At 40.2% G+C, this 23,017-nt stretch overlaps 1 protein-coding gene across 2 annotated transcripts; it reads right to left on the minus strand.

The window, feature by feature from the left end:
- Positions 1 to 754: 754 nt before the first annotated feature.
- LOC114426698 (dehydrogenase/reductase SDR family member on chromosome X-like) lies at positions 755 to 22,466 on the minus strand. 2 transcript variants are annotated; one of them, XM_028394241.1, is made up of 7 exons: positions 22,276 to 22,466; positions 20,902 to 21,009; positions 15,337 to 15,405; positions 8,068 to 8,169; positions 7,449 to 7,491; positions 6,241 to 6,448; positions 755 to 4,886 (listed from the first exon to the last, which is right to left on the minus strand). In XM_028394241.1, exons 1-7 carry the CDS (start codon positions 22,379 to 22,381, stop codon positions 4,677 to 4,679), a joined length of 846 nt encoding a protein of 281 aa, XP_028250042.1. In that variant the 5' UTR covers positions 22,382 to 22,466; the 3' UTR covers positions 755 to 4,676. The 2 variants fall into 2 exon arrangements, with proteins under 2 accessions (XP_028250042.1, XP_028250041.1); XM_028394240.1 differs by having other exon boundaries at positions 7,449 to 7,656.
- Positions 22,467 to 23,017: the final 551 nt, after the last annotated feature.

Below are 23,017 nucleotides of genomic sequence, written 5' to 3' on the forward strand. Positions count from 1 at the left end.
TATAAGGTCTTGCACACTTAACAGGGAACTTCCCAGTGGTTAATATATTATATTGATATTTGTGTACTCTATTTTGGTTCAAGTGGAAAGCTGTCATGGTAAACACATCTTGCAGCAGCATCTGTACAGTCACAGCCACCTAAAATGGCTGACTGGTTCATGACAGACCTGTAGCAGATCCTTTGGCTGACACCCTGTACTCAATAACACTGAGCGCTGCCCCAAATCTGTAAGACGACTAAGATCAATAAGCTGGAACAGACGTGTCCTTCATGGCAACAGCCTGCTGTTGAATGAATGACCATGTTTAGAAGCAGAATCTTATTTAGACCAGAGGAGAAGCAGGAAGACAGTGACTGGATAAGGGTGATGTGGAAGGAAATCAAGTTTAAATTGTGGCATGTATGGTTGAGTTGGAAGAGGAGGCTGGTCTAGGTTTGCTGGGTCACATGTCCACGTCATTGCTCCTAATATAGATGTAGGGTGTAATTGCTTGGGCAATGGCATGGATCTCTTTACACACCTTCCTCGTGGTGGCAGCTGGAAAATCAAAGTTTAAGAAATCTTCAGAAAATGAATGTAGGCCAATGTAATGTCCTCTGGAGTGATAGAGTGTGTGTGTGTGTACATTTCACTGATGGATCAGAGAATGTCTCTAAAGATCAGACTGCGCTTGAGGCCCCCTGTCTCATGTCGAGCGTCATCAGACTGACAGTTTCTCACTGACACATGTCGCAGAAGGACAGACAGCAAGTGGCACAATGATATGTTTATTGAGAGGCTTTGGATAATAGAAAAAATGGTGGCTGCTGCTGGAATGTCACAACCATCGACAAAAAATATGAAAAAAAAGCGAAAAAAAACCCCAAAAACATGGACATCAACTCCCTTATCTCCACATACAGGCACACACACACATACACACTCGTTGATTCACTCACATGCGCACCATATTCATCACCTTCACTCCGCCTCCACTCCAAAGAGAGAAAAAACTTACGGCAATGCACAGGACAAGACGGTATCACAGCTTCTACAAGATCAGATTCTACATGAAAAAGGTCACAGTTACACACATATGAAGGAGATTTTCTTCTTATAGGCACGGCAAAAGCAATAAGATGTGTATCTCAACAACAACAAAACGATGATAAAAAATAAAACATTTTACACATTTCTTAAACCTTCGGGGTCCCAGATGGACTGAATGTTTACAATGGATTTGAGGTGGGAACATCCTCTATTTGCAGCCCCCCCCGAGGGGGATGGGGGGGTGGGGAGTGGAGTGAAAGGTTGCACTCACAAGGTGAAAGGATGTATGCGTTAGAGGTGAAAGGATAGAAACATGTCTGTTTCCTTTTACCAAAGTAAGGACTCAGTCCATCTGGTGACCCCCTGTTATACATCTTTACATTATCTCTTCATATACATATGCACATATAGGATTTGCAGAACTTGGGACTGGAACATTTAATATAAATGTAATCCCAGGTCAGTCAGAGGAATGGCTATAAGAGCGTTTTCAGTCTACACACACACACACACACACGTCTCCTCTTTGACATTATCATATACAATTAAATCACATACAGACAATATCACAGACAGTTACTTGAGCTGTTTTTTTTATTTTCATCTTTTTTTCCTTTTTTTGTTGCTCTTTTTCTATATTTGCAATTCAAGTTCTGAAAGTTCACCGTGTTGGTCCTGTCTCTGTGTGTGGACGCTTCAGAAGACACTAAATATATAACCAGGTATCATTGATAATTTAGCAGAAACGTCTGCACACTGACACACGGTGCCTCGCACGCCTCCTCGTCTTTGGAAAACCTTGTGCTGACATAGTGACGTTCTCGCTCTCACTCTCTCTCTGTCTCTGAGACTGTAGCAGCTGGATCATAAGCTCTGAGGCGGCTCAGCCTTAAATGAGCGCTGCTGAGTAGTAAGCTGGTGTTTTTGTTAGTGTGTATGTTTGTTTCAGTGGGACTAGGTTTGATTGTTTGTTATGTAGTCTCAGTACCTTACAGTTGCCTGGGGGAGCCGCACAGTCAAACAAGGAAGCACTGAGGCGATAAACAGTTTCCAAGCAGCCTAACAACACTGAAGAGAAAAGTCTGAATCTGAAGAGATTTTCTGGCATTTTGGTGAGAAAAACATTCAACCTAAATGCTGAAATGTGAATGCTGAATCTTCCATTTTATTCAGTTAATTTGCCTCTTTAAATACACTGAAGACCACTCTCTATGATATTTTGCACACACAAGTGAGATTTAAGTGATAAACACTGGCCTTACTGGACAGTGTGAGTCTGATTCTATGATGGGAAGCTGTGATGTGTTTTTCTGGACGTTCAGTACATTCACAAGCTCCCCAGTTCCTAACATGGAGTTTGTTCCTAGTGTTTAAACATCAGCTGTTGCTAGTATTTAGTGAAAAAGTATTGCATTAGGTGCTTGTGAGAGACAGACAGGGTTAGGGATACTTGCAGCCACCATGTTCTCTTTTATATGACATCAACAAGTTATTTAAAGTTGCTAACATTTTCCCAGAATTTCTGAGGTGGAGTTCTGACTTAACGTTGCGTTCAAGTGTATAGTCACAGTTGGGAAATTATATTTTTAATAGCTTCATCATCACGTCCCATTTTAAAGGATTCTTAAGTATTTGATGAAGAAACACTACTTGGATTTCCTAGTTTAGTTAAATTAAATGAATCAGAACATTTTCATAAACAAAAGAAGCAAAGAATTAACTCTGACATTTTTTTACCTGACACGCCAAATACACCTGTGTTGTTTGCCAGTGTAAGACAGTGTGAGCTGACTTAGAGGGGAGGAGCAGGAGAGCTGTCAAACTGCTGGACAACTTTAAACCATTGAAGAACCCCGATATCATCATCATCATCATCATCATCATCATCATCATCAAACGTTTCATACATGTAGACAGAGAAATTCTGAATTCCTGATATGAGGGTAACTAGAAGCTGGTATCTTTTTCCTCTGTACACGTTCATACTCCCGGGCCCTTTTGCTGTTTCCTGTTTGTGTGAATTAGCTACCACAGTGATACTATTGCTTCACATACGGCAGATAATAACAAAGGCTGGATGCTCACTGGCTGTACCAAAGCAACAATATACACAGACAGCGATGGTTAAGGATTTTAGCCAACACTTGTTCATTTGAGATAAAATTCTTCATCCTCACAGATAAATTGTGTTAATCACAGTGAAGATGGCTTCATGGCGCAGTGTGTGTGTGTGTGTGTGTGTGTATTCCTGCGAGAGAGACAGACGTGTTTGTTTGCTGAGTGGATGTTTGGATAAGCCCATGCTTGGATGTACTGCTTCCACTGTTTCTGTGTGTGTGTGTGTTTGTGCATGTCAGCTCAGCAGATGGAGTTTGAGTCTCACCGCTGGGAAATCTCAATCCCACAATGCACTGGGAGCGGAGCCAAACGAGGAAGCTGTATTAGCAGCAGCACTAACAAGGAACCAATCACAGTTTGAATGCTGGAAAAAAGTGCTTTTCCCCTCTCTCTCTCTCTCTCTATTTCTTTCTCACTGCTTTTCTTCTAGGACTAGCCATTGTTGTGCTATCCTTTAGCAGGAATTAAGATATCGATACATGAGTGAATTCTGTGTGTGTATGAAACACACGCGTATCACATTCACAGTAAAAAGATTAAGCAAAAGGAAAGCAGCTGGATTCTAGTTTTTCCCCATTGCTTCCCTTTTTTGTTTCTAAGCAGGCAAAAAAAAAGAAACATCCGGAAATCCTCGGATCAGCAAGAAAATTCCCACAAAATGTTACATCGCTTTCCAGTGTACGGAGAACTGCTCCACATTTAGGCCTACATTAAGATGGGATTTTGTGTCTTCCTCAATCCTCCTTTCAGTTCAGAGGAATGTCTTTTTGTTGCTGAATGGTGACAGAAAGAGTGATTATTTCTGCCCGTCTCCATTCACCTTAAAAAAAAAGAAGCTTACTATACAGCGACTACCAGCAGTTAACACAAGGATTTAGAAGTAGACAGCAAAAAGCACAAAAAGTACCAAAAATATAAGTGCTCCCTGTAGAACAGGTAGGATGGCAAGACGGCCATCATTGTGACGTGTCTGAACGAACCTGATGACATCACATTCCCCCCCCACAGCAACAGCAATGCGGGATAGAGCAGATCATTGTGTATGAATATGTAGGCTAGGGTTTGACAAACATGTATTTTTTCAGTCATGCAAAAAAAGCTTTTTGAAAACTTCATTTGATTTTTTGATGATGACTTTAAATAAAATCACCCTCATCATACTAAAGATCGTTGGCACTGCGTCTCATATCTACGACAGCAAAAGGACATGTCGCCATAACCCTGGGGTGTAGTGTGGTTATGTGTGTGTGTATGTTTGCTTGCTCACAGTGGGTAAAAAAACAAAAAACATCTTCCATCCCCTGTAGCCCTTCTTTGGCAGGTCTGGAACAAAAGAGGAAGTCTTCATTCCCCATAGAACCAATCACAGTCCAGTAGCGGATTCTGAATTCTTCAACACAAATTGCTACTAACGCACTGATGTGAGGTATGGATGACGGGAAAAAAAGATTGTAAAAAAAAAGGAGGGAGGTGGAGGAAAAGATGGAGGCTGGTGTAGGGTGTTTATCTGATGGTTTCAGATGGGTTTAGTCCTGTTGGTCATCCTTTAGTCCTGTGCTGCTGTACTGTAGGCCAAGCAACTGCAGGCTGACTTCCCATAGGCTCAGTTGCAGCTGGGGGTCAAAGGGTGTTGAATTCTCCCTTTGCCCATTTGCCCAGTAGCCTCCTCCAGAGCCCCCCTCCAGGGCTGGTGACAGTGCAGCTGATAGCACAGTTGAAGCGCCCTCTGCAGGAGTCTGAGGGGACAAACGCACATACAGAGATATTTATTTAAGAAAGTTACCCAAAGTACATGAACATCAAAAGTTATTGGAGTGACAAGATAAAAAAAAACGTATCACTACAACAACAAAGACTGTCTCTGAGTGTGTTTGTGTGTATGTGTGTATATGAATGCAAGAGTAGGGCTGACGTCACTGTTTGTTAACATCAGAGAAAAACAGGCTCAGGGTAAGTGCCTGCATGTGTGTCTGCATGCATTAATGTGTAAGTGTGTGTGTGTGTTAGCGCGTCAGTGTTGATGCATTTTAACAATGATCTCAGTGTCAGCTCTGAGACCAGGAGCAGGTTTCAGGGCAGGGATGAGGATCCTGCGAGTGTCAACAGTACACACTGGCAACCTTGTGTGGAACAGTGTGTGTGTTTCAAACATGAATATTAATTGTTCTTCTGAATGAATTTTTTTTTTCTCCAAGGGTAAAAATTTCTGTATGCGCAATGATACTGACAAACACAACTTAATTTATTCTTTATTATTCATTCTGAAGTTTTAGTGCAGAAACACTCCATAAAACACTTTCTGAGGAAAAAATATAGATGTTTCCATGGCAACAGTCTGCTTATTGTAGTTCACCTGTTGCTCAGATATGGGGTTTTTTTAGCTATTACGATGAAAAAAATGCTGATAGTTTTCTACAACTTGTGTGGTCACACTAACTCAAAACTCACACAAAAATGCATTATGTGTTTTTTACTACACAAACACTCACACAGACATACACACACATACACACAAATGCAGCCAGCAGCCACTTGCTTTAATCTATGCAATGCTTTAAAATGTAACAGTCTAGCTTGCCTTTTAGTAGCACTGTCATTTTCAGTAAAGTGGAGGGACAACGTGTGTGTTTCAGTGTCTTGTAGTAAAATCCCAGAGAGTGTCTGCATTCAAGTCTGTTGTTTCAGGTCACTGTGATACCTTGAATGAAAATGAGTGACAGCAGCAGTTTCTTTCCAGGAAGGAAAAGCATGCAGACTGCAAAATGTTTTATAAATAGTAGCTGGGCTGCCTGTTTAAACTGTTGAGATTTTAGAGCGCAGTTTTTTATTTATTTATTTCACACTCACACCCAACATCTGAACAGTTCACCTACAAGGGAAAAATATTGAACTAAGAAAAACCAACAAGAGCAGAATAAATTCCTGTGTTGTCCCAGTTAGGAGAACAACTATTCACTAATCTTTCAACAGTGAAGTACCCAAATTACACAAAATAATACACCATGTTTACCATGACAATTTGATTTGGTGCACATCAAGATTGATGTGCATCAATTGAAGATTGAGATTGCAGTGAGAGCAGTATCTTACCCTGAAAAGCAGGCAAGCAATGACAGTTTGTGGCAGACGTAGAGGCGTCCACATGTGGCGGTACAGAGCGGTATCCACCATGCCAGGATCCACAGCGCAGGAGCTCACTGGGAAACCTCCTTGCTGCATCTCCTGATGGAGGTGGGAGCTGAATAACACCTGGGCGAGCTTGCTGTGACAATATGCAGCATGGGCTGAATAACACTGGCTGAAGAGAGAGAGAGAGAGAGAGAGAGAGAGAGAGAAAGTAAGGGTGTCAGACTTCAAACATGAAAACACCAAAACACTGTTTGAAGAGAACAAGGATGAGAAAGTGAACAACTAAGGCTTGCTCAGTTCATTCCAATCAGCTGTGACCAAAACGGGTAACAATTTCTGTGAAAAGAACTTGCTGAACAAAGACAAGATCTTTTTATACTGGACGATTGAAAAAACGTCTCTGAATCATCAGGCTTAAAAGAAAAAAAAGAACACGTCACTTGACTGAAGTCTTGCAGCATCAGAGAAGTTCAGCGATAAACCACTAAACTTTTGCTTGTAATACTTTTAACCCATAACTCTTATTACAATTATTCACATGAAACCACGAAATAATACAAATAACGTACTTTTTCTCTATAGACCAGATGAGTTTCTGACATGACAAGGTGCTGTGGGTTGTTAATATGTGTATGCGGCACAGTTATGCCTACATGGCTTAATTAATATGCTACAGCTGAAAATAGCGACAACCTTGGTTGTTCGCATCTGTATTTAAAACTCAGTGTGACAGCACAATAGCAGGAGGGCTGGAAATGAAACAACACAGAGATATTTAGGGTGCTAATGCTATGTGACAGCAGTGTTGAGAGCTGAGCCAACTGGAGCCAACAGTTGCCCACTAATGCCAGCAGAAATGGAGACATTTGTTAGTGATGGCAGCACAGAGAAGGCAGGTGAGTGTGAAAAGTTGGGTCTTAAAAGAAGCTACTGTAATACTGAGCGACTACAGTGCACATAATTTCATATTACTGAGACAGAAAAGGGCAAAAAGCTAAAGATATTAATTAAAAGCTAGAAAATAATATGCATTGTTCCTTCTGCTCTCCTCCATCACAAATTACTAGGAGTGCTTTTCTGTATGATAATTAAAATGTTCCCTTTGCTGTGGAAAACCCCTACACGTGTTTATATACTGTATAAATATGCGTGCCACTGTGTGTACCTACCAGCTGTTCAGGTCATTTAGTTTGATCTCCCCAATGCAGTGAGCTGAGGATGAGACATTAACAATGCGTGAAATGTAGCCACTTTTCCCAGAGTCCTTCAGTGTATCCAGAAGTAGCCAAGTCAACAGGAAGTGTCCAAGGTAATTGACACCAAAGTGCTGCTCAAATCCATCCTCAGTACGGCCCTCAGGAACCAGCATTACGCCCGCTATACGCAGACAGTTCGTGAACAGAAACATACAGGGAACAGAAAAATAAGCTTATGTGTTTTAAGTGCAAACATTGTTAAAATCAGTGACTAATATTGCTAGTTATCACAATCTGGCTTTCTGGAGTAATGTTCAATACTGAGCTGAAGATGTGTGTTCTTCATTCTGACAACTTTAATAGTTCTTCTAACACAATTTGCAATCTGATTTGTATTAATGGTGGAAATTAACATTCACTATAAAGTTCTCTCAGTGATGGAGATGTACAGTGTGTGAGGATGAAGCTTATTTTAAATCCTTGTAAATCCTGTCAGGTGACAGAATCAGATGGAAGCTGCTCTGCAGAGGATTTTTAACTTTCTTACTTAATATTTTTAAATATGATGTGCACAGTCTGACAGACTACTCACCATTGTTAACCAGAATATTTAGCGGCAGTTCCCGCTGTTTGAAGCTCTTGGCGAACTGTCGGACGGACTGCAAAGAGGCTAGGTCCAGTTTCTTGAACTCCACTGTAACACACACACACACACACAGGGGCACACACATCAGTAGCATTGCAAATGGATTATTCCTGAGAGCCATTTTGCCAGTAAGACATCAAAGAGTGTATTAATCATCTCTTACAGCAGGCTCAGTAGCTTCTTACACTACAATACTAACAACACTATGGGTCTGCTGCTGCACTCTATTATACATAATACTTCCTGTGGAGCTCCATAAATGCGTAACACATTGTTGTATGAGGTCTAATGTATTGATAAGACACAGGTAGGGGATCAGGGATCAGGAGATGGTATCATCAGAGCGTGAAAGTGACTCTGTGTGCTTTAGTATGTGGATGCAGAGAAATTACTTTGGGGGAAAGCTGCTTTTAAGATAAAGGAACATACTGGGACTTTGACTTGCAACTCATAGGAGGCCAGAAGTCTATTTTATACTCTTTTTATGTCAGATTTGTGTTTGCATGTGAATGGATATATAAAATTGGAAGTGGTTAATGATGCAGTTCCACATGCAGCCTCAAAGAGGGGTGTCTCCAAAAGAGTGGTTTAATTATATCTGGACTTAAAATTACACATAATTAAGGGTGTGACCACTTTGAGTGACATATGGTTGGCAGCTCACAGTATGAGCTTCCTGCTTCTATGACCCTCCACCTGCCTTAGCTCCACTTGCACTCCACCTCTTTGCCTGTATTTGGAATTCAGGCGGACTGTGACACTATTATGTGGCAATATGCTGATGGTCCCTGCCTCCCACAGACTCAAAACCTCCATCTATAGTAATATGCTGTCAACGGGTGTAAACCATTAGGCCACCAGGGTGCTCCAAAAATAAGTGTATACTAATATCAAAAATGACAATAAGTAAAGCAGTTTTACAACAGTACAACGTTTTTTAGTTAAACTGGTGTGTTAGTCTTTTTTCGCCCTTTTACAGGAGGGTGACCTGCTCAGGGACGGATGCCAATGGACGATTTCCGAAGCGAATTAAACTACTGCCTGTGGTGTTTAGCATTTTTAGAATGCTGAACAAACTTCAAAGTGAATGTTTGTTTTCTTAAGATAAAAACAGGGCATGTTAAAATATAACAATTATAATATCCTTTGTCATTATAAATGTAATTCTAAAGGAGTCTATGAATATGGTACTGTTCAGGTTTGTACCTAACTAGCTGTGATGCCACAAATCCTGCTCAGCTCAAAATGAGAAGGTTTGTTTGTTTTGTATAGTTAGGACAATCGAGATAGAGACAGAGAAACTTATGCTGAGGCTAATATCATGAAATTAGCTAGTCATATAAATAATCAGGTGCCTCAGCTGAGGTCCAGTTTTTGGTGATGTGTGCTTCCCCTCTTGCCCTCTTGTGGCCCTTTCATTTAACATCCCACATTTTTGGTCTCTCCCCTGTTTTGTTGTGTGTATACTTCATTCATTATTCCAATAAATAAAACATGAAGGCTCATTTCTCTCTTTTTTTTACAAGCTTTCTATTGAGGGAACAACCTTCCCGCCACAGCCAGGACAGCACAGTCACTTCTAATCTTAAGCAGTAAATTGAAATCTCATCTCATCAAGGAACAGTCTCACTTGTACTGCCACAATCTGTCCCCCTCTCCTTATACATTTTAATCTTTAATTTAATTTCCTTGTACCTAGATGGGGTATATATATAAATATATATATATATGTCTAAATCTTATCTTTTCATTCAATATTAGAGCACTAACCGTGTGATCGTGATGAGCATGTGAAATAAGGAGCTAGAACCTTGTCAATTCTGAGCGATATGCCTTCGTATGCACCAGGCTTCACAATTATTCACATGGATCTTGTTTATATCATATACTTTAATTCATAACAAATAGGATATAACCCTGCTAGTATTTGGCAGATGTTTTGTGGCTCAACAGTCTTTGTCATGGTGCCAAAAGTACACTGCCATTCTAAAGGAAGACTGTGTCTTTCAATCAAGAAAATAATATATTGTTCCTCGTTGTAACTCCCATAAGTCTGTAGAGGGTCAAATATAATCAAAGACAGGAAAAGGACTGAAAAAGAGCAGGGGGATGGAGACTTGATGGAACAGATAGAGGAAAAGGCCGCTGAGACAGATGAGAGTGCAGCTGTCCCTGATGAAGGTCTGATAGCAGCCTTATCTCCAAACCATGCCAGTCACCTCCTACTGGCTGTGTGTGTGTGTGTGTGTGAGAGAGAGAGAGAGAGAGAGATAGAAACAACAGGGAGATTAAGAGTGTGCATCTGAATGACCATAAGCTGCAAATTTCAGTGTCAGTCTGTGTATAGGTGCCTTTGGACTGCATGTACCAGGAAGCAAATGTGTGTGTGTGTGTGTGAGTTACTCTGTAAAAGGGTGTACTTGTGTGGGTGTGTGTGACATGGCTGTCAGTCCTCCTATGTCCTCTTGAATGGGTCCCCTTGAGGCCAAGCCCTTTCAGAAGAGGCAGTCATATCCAGAACGCCCACTGGGAGTGAAATGCTATCGATCAGGTGTGGGCGTGGACCCCAGGAGCTTTTATAAAGCTCTGCCTTCTTGATCCAATGACTGAATACATCAACTGTATTTTTCTTACAGACAAAGGTCTTGAAAGAAATGCCTTACAGTCAATTTATAGCTGCATGTTAGCGTATGAAAAGGGGAACAGTCTCGTAACCCAGCACACACAGCCGACCTTTGACAACGCTTCTTTTTGGTGTTACTTACAAACAAAAACACTTAAATGTTTCATGTCACATTTATGAATTGTGAAGTCTTGAGGGGACCAAGAAATCAAAGGCTGGTTTCATGGAAGAGTAAAGATTTCTAACTTAAGCTTCGGAGCTTGTGAACCATCACCTTCCTTTTCAATTCCCCTGCTATGAAAACATCTCTGTCTTTGATGCTCTCCATGTCCTTTGTGGATGGAACAGCAGACGTTACAAAAATTGCATCTGTAATTTTGAACACTAAATGTGATTATAAATGGTTTCTGCCACATGAGTGCACAATCAGTGCAGCGCTAAATTACAACAAGAGCCACATGAACACAATAAAAATTCAATGACTTTTAGTAAGCTTTTAGATGAAAGAGGTCTTTCAGACAGGCAATACACCACAGTATGGTGAATTGTAAACAATATACATATAAGACTCTTACTGTTAATGTGCTCAATTAAAACAATGGGCACTGATGAGCACTGATATTAAAACCTAAAAAAAGTCACTTTGTCAAACTGGATTCATTGGAACTAACAATTGAGGAAGTGAAGTGGAACATCTTTTGTACATAAATAATGTTCGACTGTTTCATGCTCACAAATGTGAGAAGTATTCTTCTCTGTAATTGATCCTGTTCGAATTAGTGCTCCTGCTCCAGTTGTGATTAGAATTTGTAAAGAGGTACAAATGAGCACTACGTTCTTTTCACACCAAGGCTTCAGGTTGCAACAAAAACCTCCATTAACATTTCATTCTCACATTGTACTGCTGCTTGGGAGTATCTGAACAAATATGAGCACAATAACCATCCCGGGTAGCAGGTAATTAATATGTAAGTCTGTTCCATGCTGCTCGCCACCCCAGCATCTTTATGATCTGGTGTGTCTTTGCCAATCAATCCTAAAAGCGCAATAAAAAAAGGAAGTGATGAGAGCACTGCCTGCTTCTCTTGCCATAAATCCCTGCCTTTCTACCTGGCTTTAACATGCATCTTGTGTCCTGATTGTGACTAGAGTAGATATGATTAAGCTGGATTACACCTAAATCTGATATTAAAATGCATCGCTGGTAAACACATTAAATTTCTCTTCTGCTTGCCAGCAGGCCAGAGATCTTCCATTATCCACATGCTCTATGAGGCAAGTGTCAAGTCACACACTTCTGACTAACCAGCTGTACCTCTGAACAAAAATGCACCAACGATGAATGAACTGTCCTCTCTGAAACCACCTTTTATGAGACCCAGACAAGGAAATATAAATAGTTTCACTTTGAGCCGTCTGATAAACAACGCAGTGAAATCCAAGAATCTTAGGTCTGGGCAGCGCGCCAGTCTTCGCTCCTCCGCAGACGTTTTTATTCCGCTGATGTAGGAGGGAAAAGGCTGGCTGGTGCCCCATGCCCCAGTCAACTCTAGCTTGTAGTGTTAATGAGATGATACTCTCCAAAGTCAAGGCAGCTATAAATCCAGATCTGTGTAGACTGTAATTCTGTCTAACGCGCATAAATAACACAAATATCCCCTGACACACATGCACTCTGCCAGTAAAAAACGCTTTTCTGAAATGCTCAGAGAATGAGAAACAAACACACACTCTAATTAGGTCAGTGTTTTATAGATGTTCTGTTACACTTACATTTTGTTTGGAGTCAAAGAGCTTTGGTGGAATTTTTTTTTTTTTTTTTTTAAAGAAAGGAGCAGCTGGGTTACCTAAGCTGAATTTAATGTGTGTTAAGCAGACAAGCACATGCATACACACACTCACAGGTTCCCCTGCTTCACACTGTTAATCTAGGCCTATGGTTTGAGGCACAATGTGTTACTTTCAAGTGCACCGTGACTAAAGTTAGTGGACAGACAGCGCTGCCTGTGGCAAAAATACAGAAATACCCTGTATCTGCATATGTGTGTGTGTGTGTGTGTGTGTGTGTGTGTACATAATTTTAAATAAATGCTCTAAGCTTCATTGACTGGCGCCCACTTGCAGTCTAAAGCCATTAGCATACTTAGGATTGTAGTCAAGGTTTTCCAGGGACAGCACCTTTTTTAGACCAAGCAATTGAGACCAAATACTCTTTCACATAAAACACACAATGTTCATGCACACATGATCATACAAGGTTTCGTCTGAGCCAGCACTTTAGCTTTTGGATTTAAACACTGGTGCAACAGCTGCAAGTGACCTTACTGGTGAGGTGGAGGCTTTGGGTATTTGGTTAATCCTGTGTTCTGTTATTGTTATCTTCGTTAGGCTGGTGTCTTGTTCTTTGGGTTTTTGTTTAGATCTTGCCTTGCCTAGTGCTTCCCCTCTTACTTTGGTAGTCCTGGCCTGCTTGTGTTTTGTCTCGTGTTTTGTCTCGTGTTTTACTTCGTCTGGTTTCCCTGTGTGATTACCTCCTCCTCCCTAATGTGCCTCACCTGTGTCTAGTTGTCTGCCCTACCCTCTGTGTATATAGCCTGTGTCTTCCCTGCACTCGGTGCTAGCTCGTCTCATCATTCTTGGAATGTGTCCATGCCTTGCCAGCCTTGACTTTGTGAATCTCCTGGTGATTATGTTTCGCTGTGTTTTAGAACCTGCTTTGAATCCTTGCTAAGAACCTTGTTTTGCCTCGCTGAGTTTTGCCACGCTATGTGTTTTTGTATTTTTGCCCTCCTGGTGCTTAATAAAAGACTGTGTTGCTTTTTAGTTCAGTTCAGTTAAATTATATAAATAATAAAACATTGATATATTACTATATACTGGGCCATCAAATAGAAGAAAGAAGTCATCAGTATTTTCACTGAATTAATTGAGCAGTAATGACCGGGTACTTCATAATGCTGTTGCTAGTGTCAACATGGTAGATCAATATTATTGCTATATAATTGCCAGAGGGAGCACAATTCATGCACTAACCACTGTAGGTACACAAAACTGAAGCAATTCAGTTTTGATGGCAACACCTTGAAATTCTCTAAGGGACCTCTACGATTGTCCACCCAAGTCACCAGTTTGATCGCCACCTCTGCAGCCTACCTGTATATTAAGAGCTGTTTCCATTTCCTCATAACAGACAAACGTACACACACTGGGAAGGATGCCAAAGGGCGTTTGGACAGAGATGTTTAAAGCTTCTGCCTCACATACTAATGAGAATCCATTACTGTCTCATTCATACACACTCAAACACACATACACACATCAACACATTCGCATTCAGTGCACAGACATCTGGCTACAGACACCCGCTTGTCCCCTATGCCTCAGTGCCTGCCAATTACAAAAGAAGTAATCAATTCCACCACGGCCCCGTCCAGGGAAATCGACTTCAATGACACCAGCTACATGGCTGCTGTCTCTGTACCTGACAGCCTCTTACACACAAGCTGGGACCCAGACCCAGTGGAGAGCCTGCCTTCTGCTGCTCTCCACTGCAGTGCCAGGCAAGATGATGCACAGCTTGGTTCCCAACTGGTAGTGCTATATTTAATATCGCACATAACCTATGGTCACCAATGACAACTTAACCCCGCAGTCACCAATGTAAAAAAATGGAATTCTGGAGCGAGCACAAATATATATGTGTTTCCCTGTCATCATCACCACCATGTGCATACATGCAGAGAGAGAGAGAGAACAAATCAGAATGATGGAGAACATTTTCTCAAATCAGAATCTCAAATTTCGATGAATTGCCATAGACTAAAATCTGAATGTTGCGTGAGTACAAATCTCTGAGGTAAACAGCAGCTGACAACGAGGTGGTGTAGGAACTCAAGGCCATTTGCTACAGAAATAACTTATGAGGCTTCTTAGTCATGACACTAGTGTGGAATTTATGGTGCCGTGAAGGTCAGCCGATTCAATTTCTCAACATCGGCGTTACAGAGAACCCTGTAAGCTTTAGTCGATGGAGTGATAAATCTCTGTTATCATCCGTCTCTTCTCACCTCCATCACCCCCTCTGTGCTTCCATTTTTTTGTCCTCCTCTTTATTTCCTTTTTTTTTTTAGCAATTTGTCATGTTTTCCTCCTCTGCTCTGCTTCTACATCCCTCGTCTTCCTCTCTTATTTATTATTTATTTCTTACACCGGCGGCTCACCCAGTGTCACCTGGGTCTGGCCCTGCTGCTACACTCTAATGGATAAAGCAGGTAGAGCTAATGCTATGGTATTTATAATGATTATCTTTCCCCTCCCTTTTCATTTTCCCTGTTTCCCTTCTCTTCCTCGCAGCGCATCAAGAGCACTCCTGACATTGTATATCTAGCATGAAAGCTCAATGTGTGTTTTACCTGCAAGTGCACTATTATGTGTGTGTGCTTGGTAAAGATTGTAAAAACAAGCCTGAGGGATGACAGACTGCTGCATCTCTGCCCTTTACCTTCAAACACTGGCATGCTAAAACAAGAACACTTGTGCACAAACATTTGTGTGTGTCTGTGTGTGTGTATTTAATATGTTTGTAATGTTACCTTTGGCCTCTTTGTACTCTTCACAGATCCTTCTGACAGCGTCAAGTCCCTCCTGTTCATCCCTCCCACCTCAAAGAGAAGGAGACACACAAACACAAAGTGCAGATGAATATACAGCAGCGCCTGACCTTAATAATAACAGTAATAACATGTTCTTTTTTTCTTATTTCTTTCATCTTATGAAAACATATTTCTAAGAAAGGCTCTGCAGAGGAAAAAGAACACTTGATGCAACAATGCTGCCCTTCAGGAACATCCGTGCTTCAGTGAAGAGTTTGTTGGATTCAGAGAATGTTCGCTACTAATTACCAAGCTGCAAAAAAGACATTATAATAAAAGTGACCTTTCACATTATACCGTGATAAATTGTATATTGATACTGCAAGTTTATTGTTCAGCACTTCATACCCCATGATGCAACAGGAAAAAAGGATGCTACAAACATAGAGAAGGAGACAACACACACAGATTTTGTTTGTTGTTTCTTGATTATCTTCTTGTTTTGTGATTTAATTCCCCTGTTGTGTTGTTATGTTTCATTTGTGTTTTTCTGGATTTGTTTGAGGTCCCCTGTTGTCCTGTGTTTCTTTGGTTTGGTCTTGCTTCCTGTTTTACTTTGAAAGTCTTGTCTCCCTTGTGTTTGTCCCTGTGTTTTACTTCCCCTGTGTTGGTTTGCCCCGCCCTAATGTGATTCACCTGTGTCTTGTTACCTTGTCTATTTAAGTCCAGTGTGTCCCTTTGTCTGTGCGGCACCCTGTTCACTGTGAGTTTCTTGTCTGGTTTGCTCCTTGGTTGAATTTCCTTGGTTTGAGTTTGGGTTTTTTTTTTGGTTACTATAAACTCAGCTGGTTTGCTGAACCAGCCTGCGCCTGAGTCCTCTAAACTAACTATTCCTGACATTTATTCTGTGATCCAGAGAGTGCAATCCCCCCAAAATATCCTTCTACAACAAAAGTGTGTGTGGTTGTGTAAATCTTATTACCACCAACAGATGCTTTTCTGTTTTCCTATTCTGCACAAACACTGAAGGCAAAAACCAGGTGTTAGTGTGTGTTGGTGTTTATTTTGTCCAGTTCAGCATTTTCACCGTGCCTGTGTGTATTTAAAAAATGAATTTATTGACTTGTCATTCATTTACAATGTATTGACATTAAGATTAGAGATCTAAAAGTGTTTTCTAATCTCAAATAAACATCTACCCGAGCAGATGCTCTGACTCAGGATGGATGTTTCTGTCTGCTGAGGCTGCATACAAATAAACTGTGCCTGGATGTCAGAGAGATGAAAGAAACAAAAAGGGTGGAGAGAGACAGACAGAGAGCTGGTGTCATTCTCCATCTGTTATTTTTAAAAACAATTCCAAAGCACAGTTACTCATTGTGCACACATATAAACTACTCTCATAAGGCCAACAATTAGTAATTTAAGTGTTTAGTCAATCAGCAAAATTGATCAAAAATTGAACATTATTTTCAAACATCAGGAATGACTGCATATTGACACACTGCATGACTGAACAAACTCTCTTTATCCCAACTCATGCACACAAATAGCCTACATTTCCATTTCCTCTCTGCAGACACACACACACACACACACACACACAGACACACTAATCTTGGATTATCACACAGGCCTTTTCAAGGGCACTGCATCATTTACCCTGATGCACCACGGTTCAGGCACAGCTAAAGGATGCGGCACCTCCGCGTGACGTGTCACACAGGTCAACGTGAACACACAAATAAGGAACAGGAATACACTGATCTCACACAAACACAGGTTGTTGTTGTTGTTGTTGTTGTTGTTTTTGCTTTAGTTTTTTACACCACTTAGTTAGCAGCCCTTCAACAGGCTTCCCTGCCCATTTATCCACACTCCCTGAGAATGTCGCAGATCATTAAACACACATCTCTGCACACAAATGCTTCTGGACAAAGCTCTCCATTAAACTAGCCGCTGATTAAAAATATGCCCCAAGGAAATAGTTTGCCTACTAAATATTTTTGGGCTTGAGGTTAAAAATAACCTAATTAATTAACTGAAATAATCGTGCTGCAGCTCAGTTAATGAATAAACTAAGCTTGATATAGAGTGACAACTGGTTTAATATCATATTAAACTGTCTTCAAATATAATATGTGACATTGTTGTAAGAATTTCTTGGTCTATCCACAGTTCAATAACAACTCATCTATGTACGCAGACTTTGAACGCCACAGCTGTGTGGCTCAGTTTCCGAACACAGCCTTCAAAGGACCTCTATACACTGAGACACTGTTACAGTCTGGGAGCAGAGGTTTTGGTCTTCATAAATGGAACAGCTGTGTGAAACCTGGCAACTTCACTAAGGCAATTTCAAACACTGAACACTGGACTTGGCTCTGTATCGCTATATTAGTGCCTTTCCTTTGTTAGATCTCCTATTGTGCATGCAGTGTATGTATTTCATTTGATTTTCCCAGCACAACCTTGTTTTTGTTCCCCCTCCATTAAAATATATCCATAAGAATCATTATTATTTTTTTAACCAGAAAAAAAACACTTCAGAAAACACAGCATTGCATCCAGGTTAATACTCACTCAGGTATTCAACAGCACAGATCCTCAAACCTTACAACTCTCCTTACATGAGCATGATGATACCACTCCACCTAAAATATGCATCCACTTTACCATAAATATTCTCACTTCATGAATTATCTCAAGAGTCTGGTGTATTTGAAAAGGAGACGTGCTCATCAGCTGTGGGATCAGCTCTAGTACGCAGAGGATTTCCTCGGACTACAACAGATACTTAACCAACATCTATTGTAATTGATTCTGTGCGTGTAAGCATCAGTAGAGCTAAAACTTCAAACTGTTTCCAAGGATACTCTGACATTGACTTTGCAGTATACACATCCTGTGAATGAATAAAGCAGACATGTCTTCAAAGTTCTGAAGCTTGTGCACAGAATGGAAAATGTGGTCTCATCCTGGTAGGCAGACTCAATAAAAACATTACTTTTCTGAGCACGGCACCTCCTGAACTGAACGGGTCTAACATATATATATATAAATATAAAAGGCTACATTCAAATATTTGACATAAAGGCAGTTAGAATCAAATGCAGGGGCTGCAGAATACATAAAAAAATTGGGTCTGTTTGTCATGGACACAGTGGAAAGTACATTAAGCCCAATGCCCAAATGCACTTCCTGAAAAGATAAATCCCAAGAAAACCCCTCAAGACAAAAGAACAAAACAGAACATTTAAATAGGATGCCATCTTACCAATCTGATCTCCACAACAGAGGAAACTACAGATATGATAGACTCGGATGTCTGATACAAACAGCCAGATTACTACACACTTGGGGCCTTATGGTGTCACAAAGACACCTAAGTACTTAGTATAAGCTCAAATGTCTTAAACTCTTCTTTCTCCCTGTCAAATTAAGGCATAAAATGCACAGTTTTTTAAACACGTGTGGAAGGTGGGAGAATCCAAAAATATATGTGTACTTCATGACCTGCCCATGTTTCTAAGTGGACATCACCTAGAGCTGCTGATGTGTGGGACAACATCCAGTTTCCTTTGGCAGAAATTGGTGGTGTTCAGGTCTATGCTACAGAGGCCTAGAGCAGGCAAGATAGTATTAATTATTCCCAAAATCACAAACATTGCTTTCAAAAGATAATGACTAATGAAATCATTATCTCAAGATAATACCGTTCCTTTTTTCATGATAATGACTTAATTAATAGTGTGATCTGGAGAAAACAAAAGTTTTCCCCCCTTTAATGATCATGTGTCATGGGCTGAAGGTTTCATAGCCTTCAACAATCAGCTGCCATGATAAAAGTTTTCACTTAAACTAGCCGAGACATGTGATTGAACTAAAACATAGAAAATTTAAATACTGTTCACAAAATTACAATAAAATCAGTCAGTTTTCCCATAATAAAATTAAAAAAGAGCATTGTTATCTGAAGATAACACAATATTCAATGTTTTTAATTGTATACTGCAGAGGAGCTGAAGTGAACGTTTCACATCCTTAATATAGTGAAAAATACATCAGAAGCATATTTAAGGAAGAAATACAAAAAAAACCAAACCAAATCATGACTTTACATTCAGAAAACGAAATAGCACCGGCATCAAATATGCCTGCAAATTAGCTGTTGCTGGGTCAAAAAGAGGCCTGAACAGTTTACCTCAAAATCCTCAAGCTGATTGGTTAGTCATAGATTGAGCTGTGTTAAATTAGAGAGGAAGACATCAAAGGCGTATATGTAAGGGTATGACTTCATGTGACAGATACAAAATATATAAAACTCCACAGAGAGAATACTGCTTAAATGTCTTGACACTATCAACGACCTTCTCTCAACAATATGGAGTTTTTACATAAATATTAAAAGATGAAGAATGTTCAATACTTTGTTGTATTGAATTTATCTCCTAGCAGTAAATACTGCTAAATGAATAATGCAACAACGCCAGGCCTTGTTTTATGCAAAAAAAAAAAAAAAAAACCTTAATCCTGAATTTGCATTTAACACCCAGGCTGATAACAGCGCTTTAATCCCACCAGAGCTCAAAAAGCCTTTACATCTACTCACAGTGGAGCATCACACATATTCTCTACTAACTCTACTAACTGTTGTGATGCTATTCCAAACCTTCAGACAGATCAATGGGGTGTCAGGAGGAATCAGAATGCACCGTCGCCTTGTCTGGTATAAATTTAAGATGTCTTACAGTGACACGGTTTGAAGTTCACACACACACACACAGAGGAAGGATGATGGCATTGCAGAGCCATACTTATATTTGCTCTATAGTAGATGTTATAAGTTGATGCAGTACATATATTGGTATCATAGAATGAGGTCTATTCAGAGTCACTGCTGTACAGCTGTTTAGAAACTAATGTGAGGCATTCTCGCCATCATGCGTAATGAGACAAGGTTATTGTGCCATCAATTTTACACCTGCGATTGTAAGTGCTCTGACGGATTGATTTGCAGCTGGGAGCAGATGGCTCTGACATGCACACAACTTATTTTTTATGACGATGATCTTAGGTTCTGACGGTTTGAACTAGCACATCTGACCTCAGTCGAGATTTTATGTGATGTAGTGTAATGCAGCTTTCAATAAGGTGGTAACTATATTGCAACAGAAATTGTGAAATATCAGTTTTAAGTGGAAAGCTGGAGTCCTTCACCAGCAAAGAAAAAAAAATATAAAAAAAAGAGTTGTTGCAGTGAAAACGAGAAAAGCTCTTTCAAAATGATGAAACCTGAGCAACAACAAAGAAAGAGCAGACATTTCAGAAGTCAGGAAATTAAATGCAGTTTGAAGAACACTAAACTAAAACTAAAGGTTCACCGATTTCCTAAAAATTCACCTTTGCTTATATAATATTTTCATAATTATCATAGTTATCATTACTGCTGTTGTTTGACGTGTTTAAAGCCAGCCTCTGTGGAAACCTCCCTGTGTGTTGCTGTGAAAAGGTCGTATCTCCTGTCCTGTTTGCATGACAGCTGTGAGGTTCTTGATACTGTACCTATGATAACATGGGCCCCCAGCCTGGCCATGTGGCGGACTACCTCATAGCCGATTCCCCTGCCACCTCCTGTCACTATGGCAACCTTGCCATCTTGTCTGGGCATCACTGGCAGAGGCAGAAGAGAACACAGTGTTATCAGAGAGAATGTCATTTGATAACAAGGCTTTTTGAAAATAGGCTGATATTACCAGAAACAAGAAAAAAAAACTTCTATGTGGGTCTTAACATTTTCTTTTTTTTTTCTTAAACAGTATTTGATCTTACATTACAATGTTTTCCTGGATTACAGGAAATCATTTTGTATAGAAAATTTCATTGTGGGAATGGGAGGTTTATTCACCGCACCATCAATTAGCACGTAAATGGGATATCTGTAAATCACAGATATTTAAATTGGGCAAAACTCTTGTGCAACCACCAGTGAGGTACCGTAGGATATGTCCCCCTGTAATGTAATATTACACACGTACTGTCTTAATCTTAAGTCTTACTCAAGTGTCTACCCAGGCATACGGAGGATCTTCTTGTATTATTTGCATATAATCAATCAATCAATCAATCAATCAATCAATCAACCTTTATTTATATAGCCCCTTACTACATCCAGAGTGACCAAAGCACTTTACACATAAAACTAAATTAAAAACAATAGGAAGGAAAGAAATAATAAAACAATAGATATATGTGTGTGAGTGGCCCTCAGTTCTCTGTAGTAGTGTTAGTGTACTTGATTCCATCAGCCTTCAGCAGTGTTGTTGCACTGAGACACCTGTTTCTTGTATTCAGCACCACACTGCATTATATAAAGTACACATTTAAACGCAAAACGCAGGGCGACAGACTTAGACGCGCTGCCCACCGAATCTTGGAGGTTGTAAAGATTTGCTACATTGTCCAGGTGAGTTGGGCGCACGTAGAATTTAACCTGATAGCGTCAAACACTCTCAAGAAGTTAAAGTTGATTTGTTGGAGTTCGTTGAAGACGTTTTGCTACACGTTCACCTTCAGGCAGCTTCATCAGGTCTGAATGGATGAAGCAGCGAGACGTCTTTAGGCAACTCCAACAAGTCTAACTGGTCTGTTTTAAGCTCTTGAATGAATATATGACCCGTTATCTTTGACAAAATGCCAGGCGGTACGTTTTGAGCTTACACTAACTAGCTAACACTGCTAGCTTAGCAGCGTGCCCATGTTGAGCGTAATAACAGCTTCATAAACTGACGTGTAATTATACTTTCATGTAGCCACGGTCATTACTTAAAAGTTGTTCTTACGTCACTGTCAGTGACACAACGCTGAAAGACACACAAAGTTGTCAAAACTAACTGCAGGTAAACAAACGACTTATTAGAGGGATTTTCACCCACTGACCTGGCAACCTCGAAGGTCTGTTAAACAGCTGAACCAGCAGGACCTTCAGACCGAGCAGGTACAGCTTGATCACCGGTAGAAGGTGAGACCGAAAGGCAGACCACATAACGGTGTCAGCAGTCAGCGCACACCGCGGACAGACTCTGAGGAGGAGCGGATCTGTGGAGGAAACGACACCGGGTGAAAGGAACAGTTCCGTCAGCGGGGCGCGTTCCAATATGAATGCTTCCAACTTTGTTTCCTTGCTAAACGGACAGAGACGAGGTCCTTCCGCTGAAAGAGACATGTGTTTATTTGGGGAAAAAATATAAACAAATTTTTCGATCCTGGTTTATATCCAGTTTTAATTGCATCATCCAGATATGATGTTTGTCAGGGAAGACCAATTTGTTGTATCTTTTGTAACTACTGTCCATAATCTACCAATACTGGGTGCTTATATACACCTAATTTTGTATTTCTTTACGAAACTGTCTTTTAATGTATATCATATTATATATTGTTATTATATTATAAAATTGTACATGTAAATAAAGATCCAGTTATTAATCAATTTTTTTTAAATTCCCCTTTTAATTTATCTTAAATGTATAAATTCAACCCAGCCTTTTATCATGGAAGTGTAAAAATTCCGCTTTTCTTGAGATCACTAAATTGACTATTAATTCTTAAAACCCACCGGTTGACCTTGAAAAATCATATTTTAATATTCCTTGAAGCCATCCATCACTTGTGTGCTGTA

Source organism: Parambassis ranga, chromosome 21, assembly GCF_900634625.1.
Source record: "Parambassis ranga chromosome 21, fParRan2.1, whole genome shotgun sequence".
Lineage (NCBI taxonomy): Eukaryota > Metazoa > Chordata > Actinopteri > Ambassidae > Parambassis > Parambassis ranga.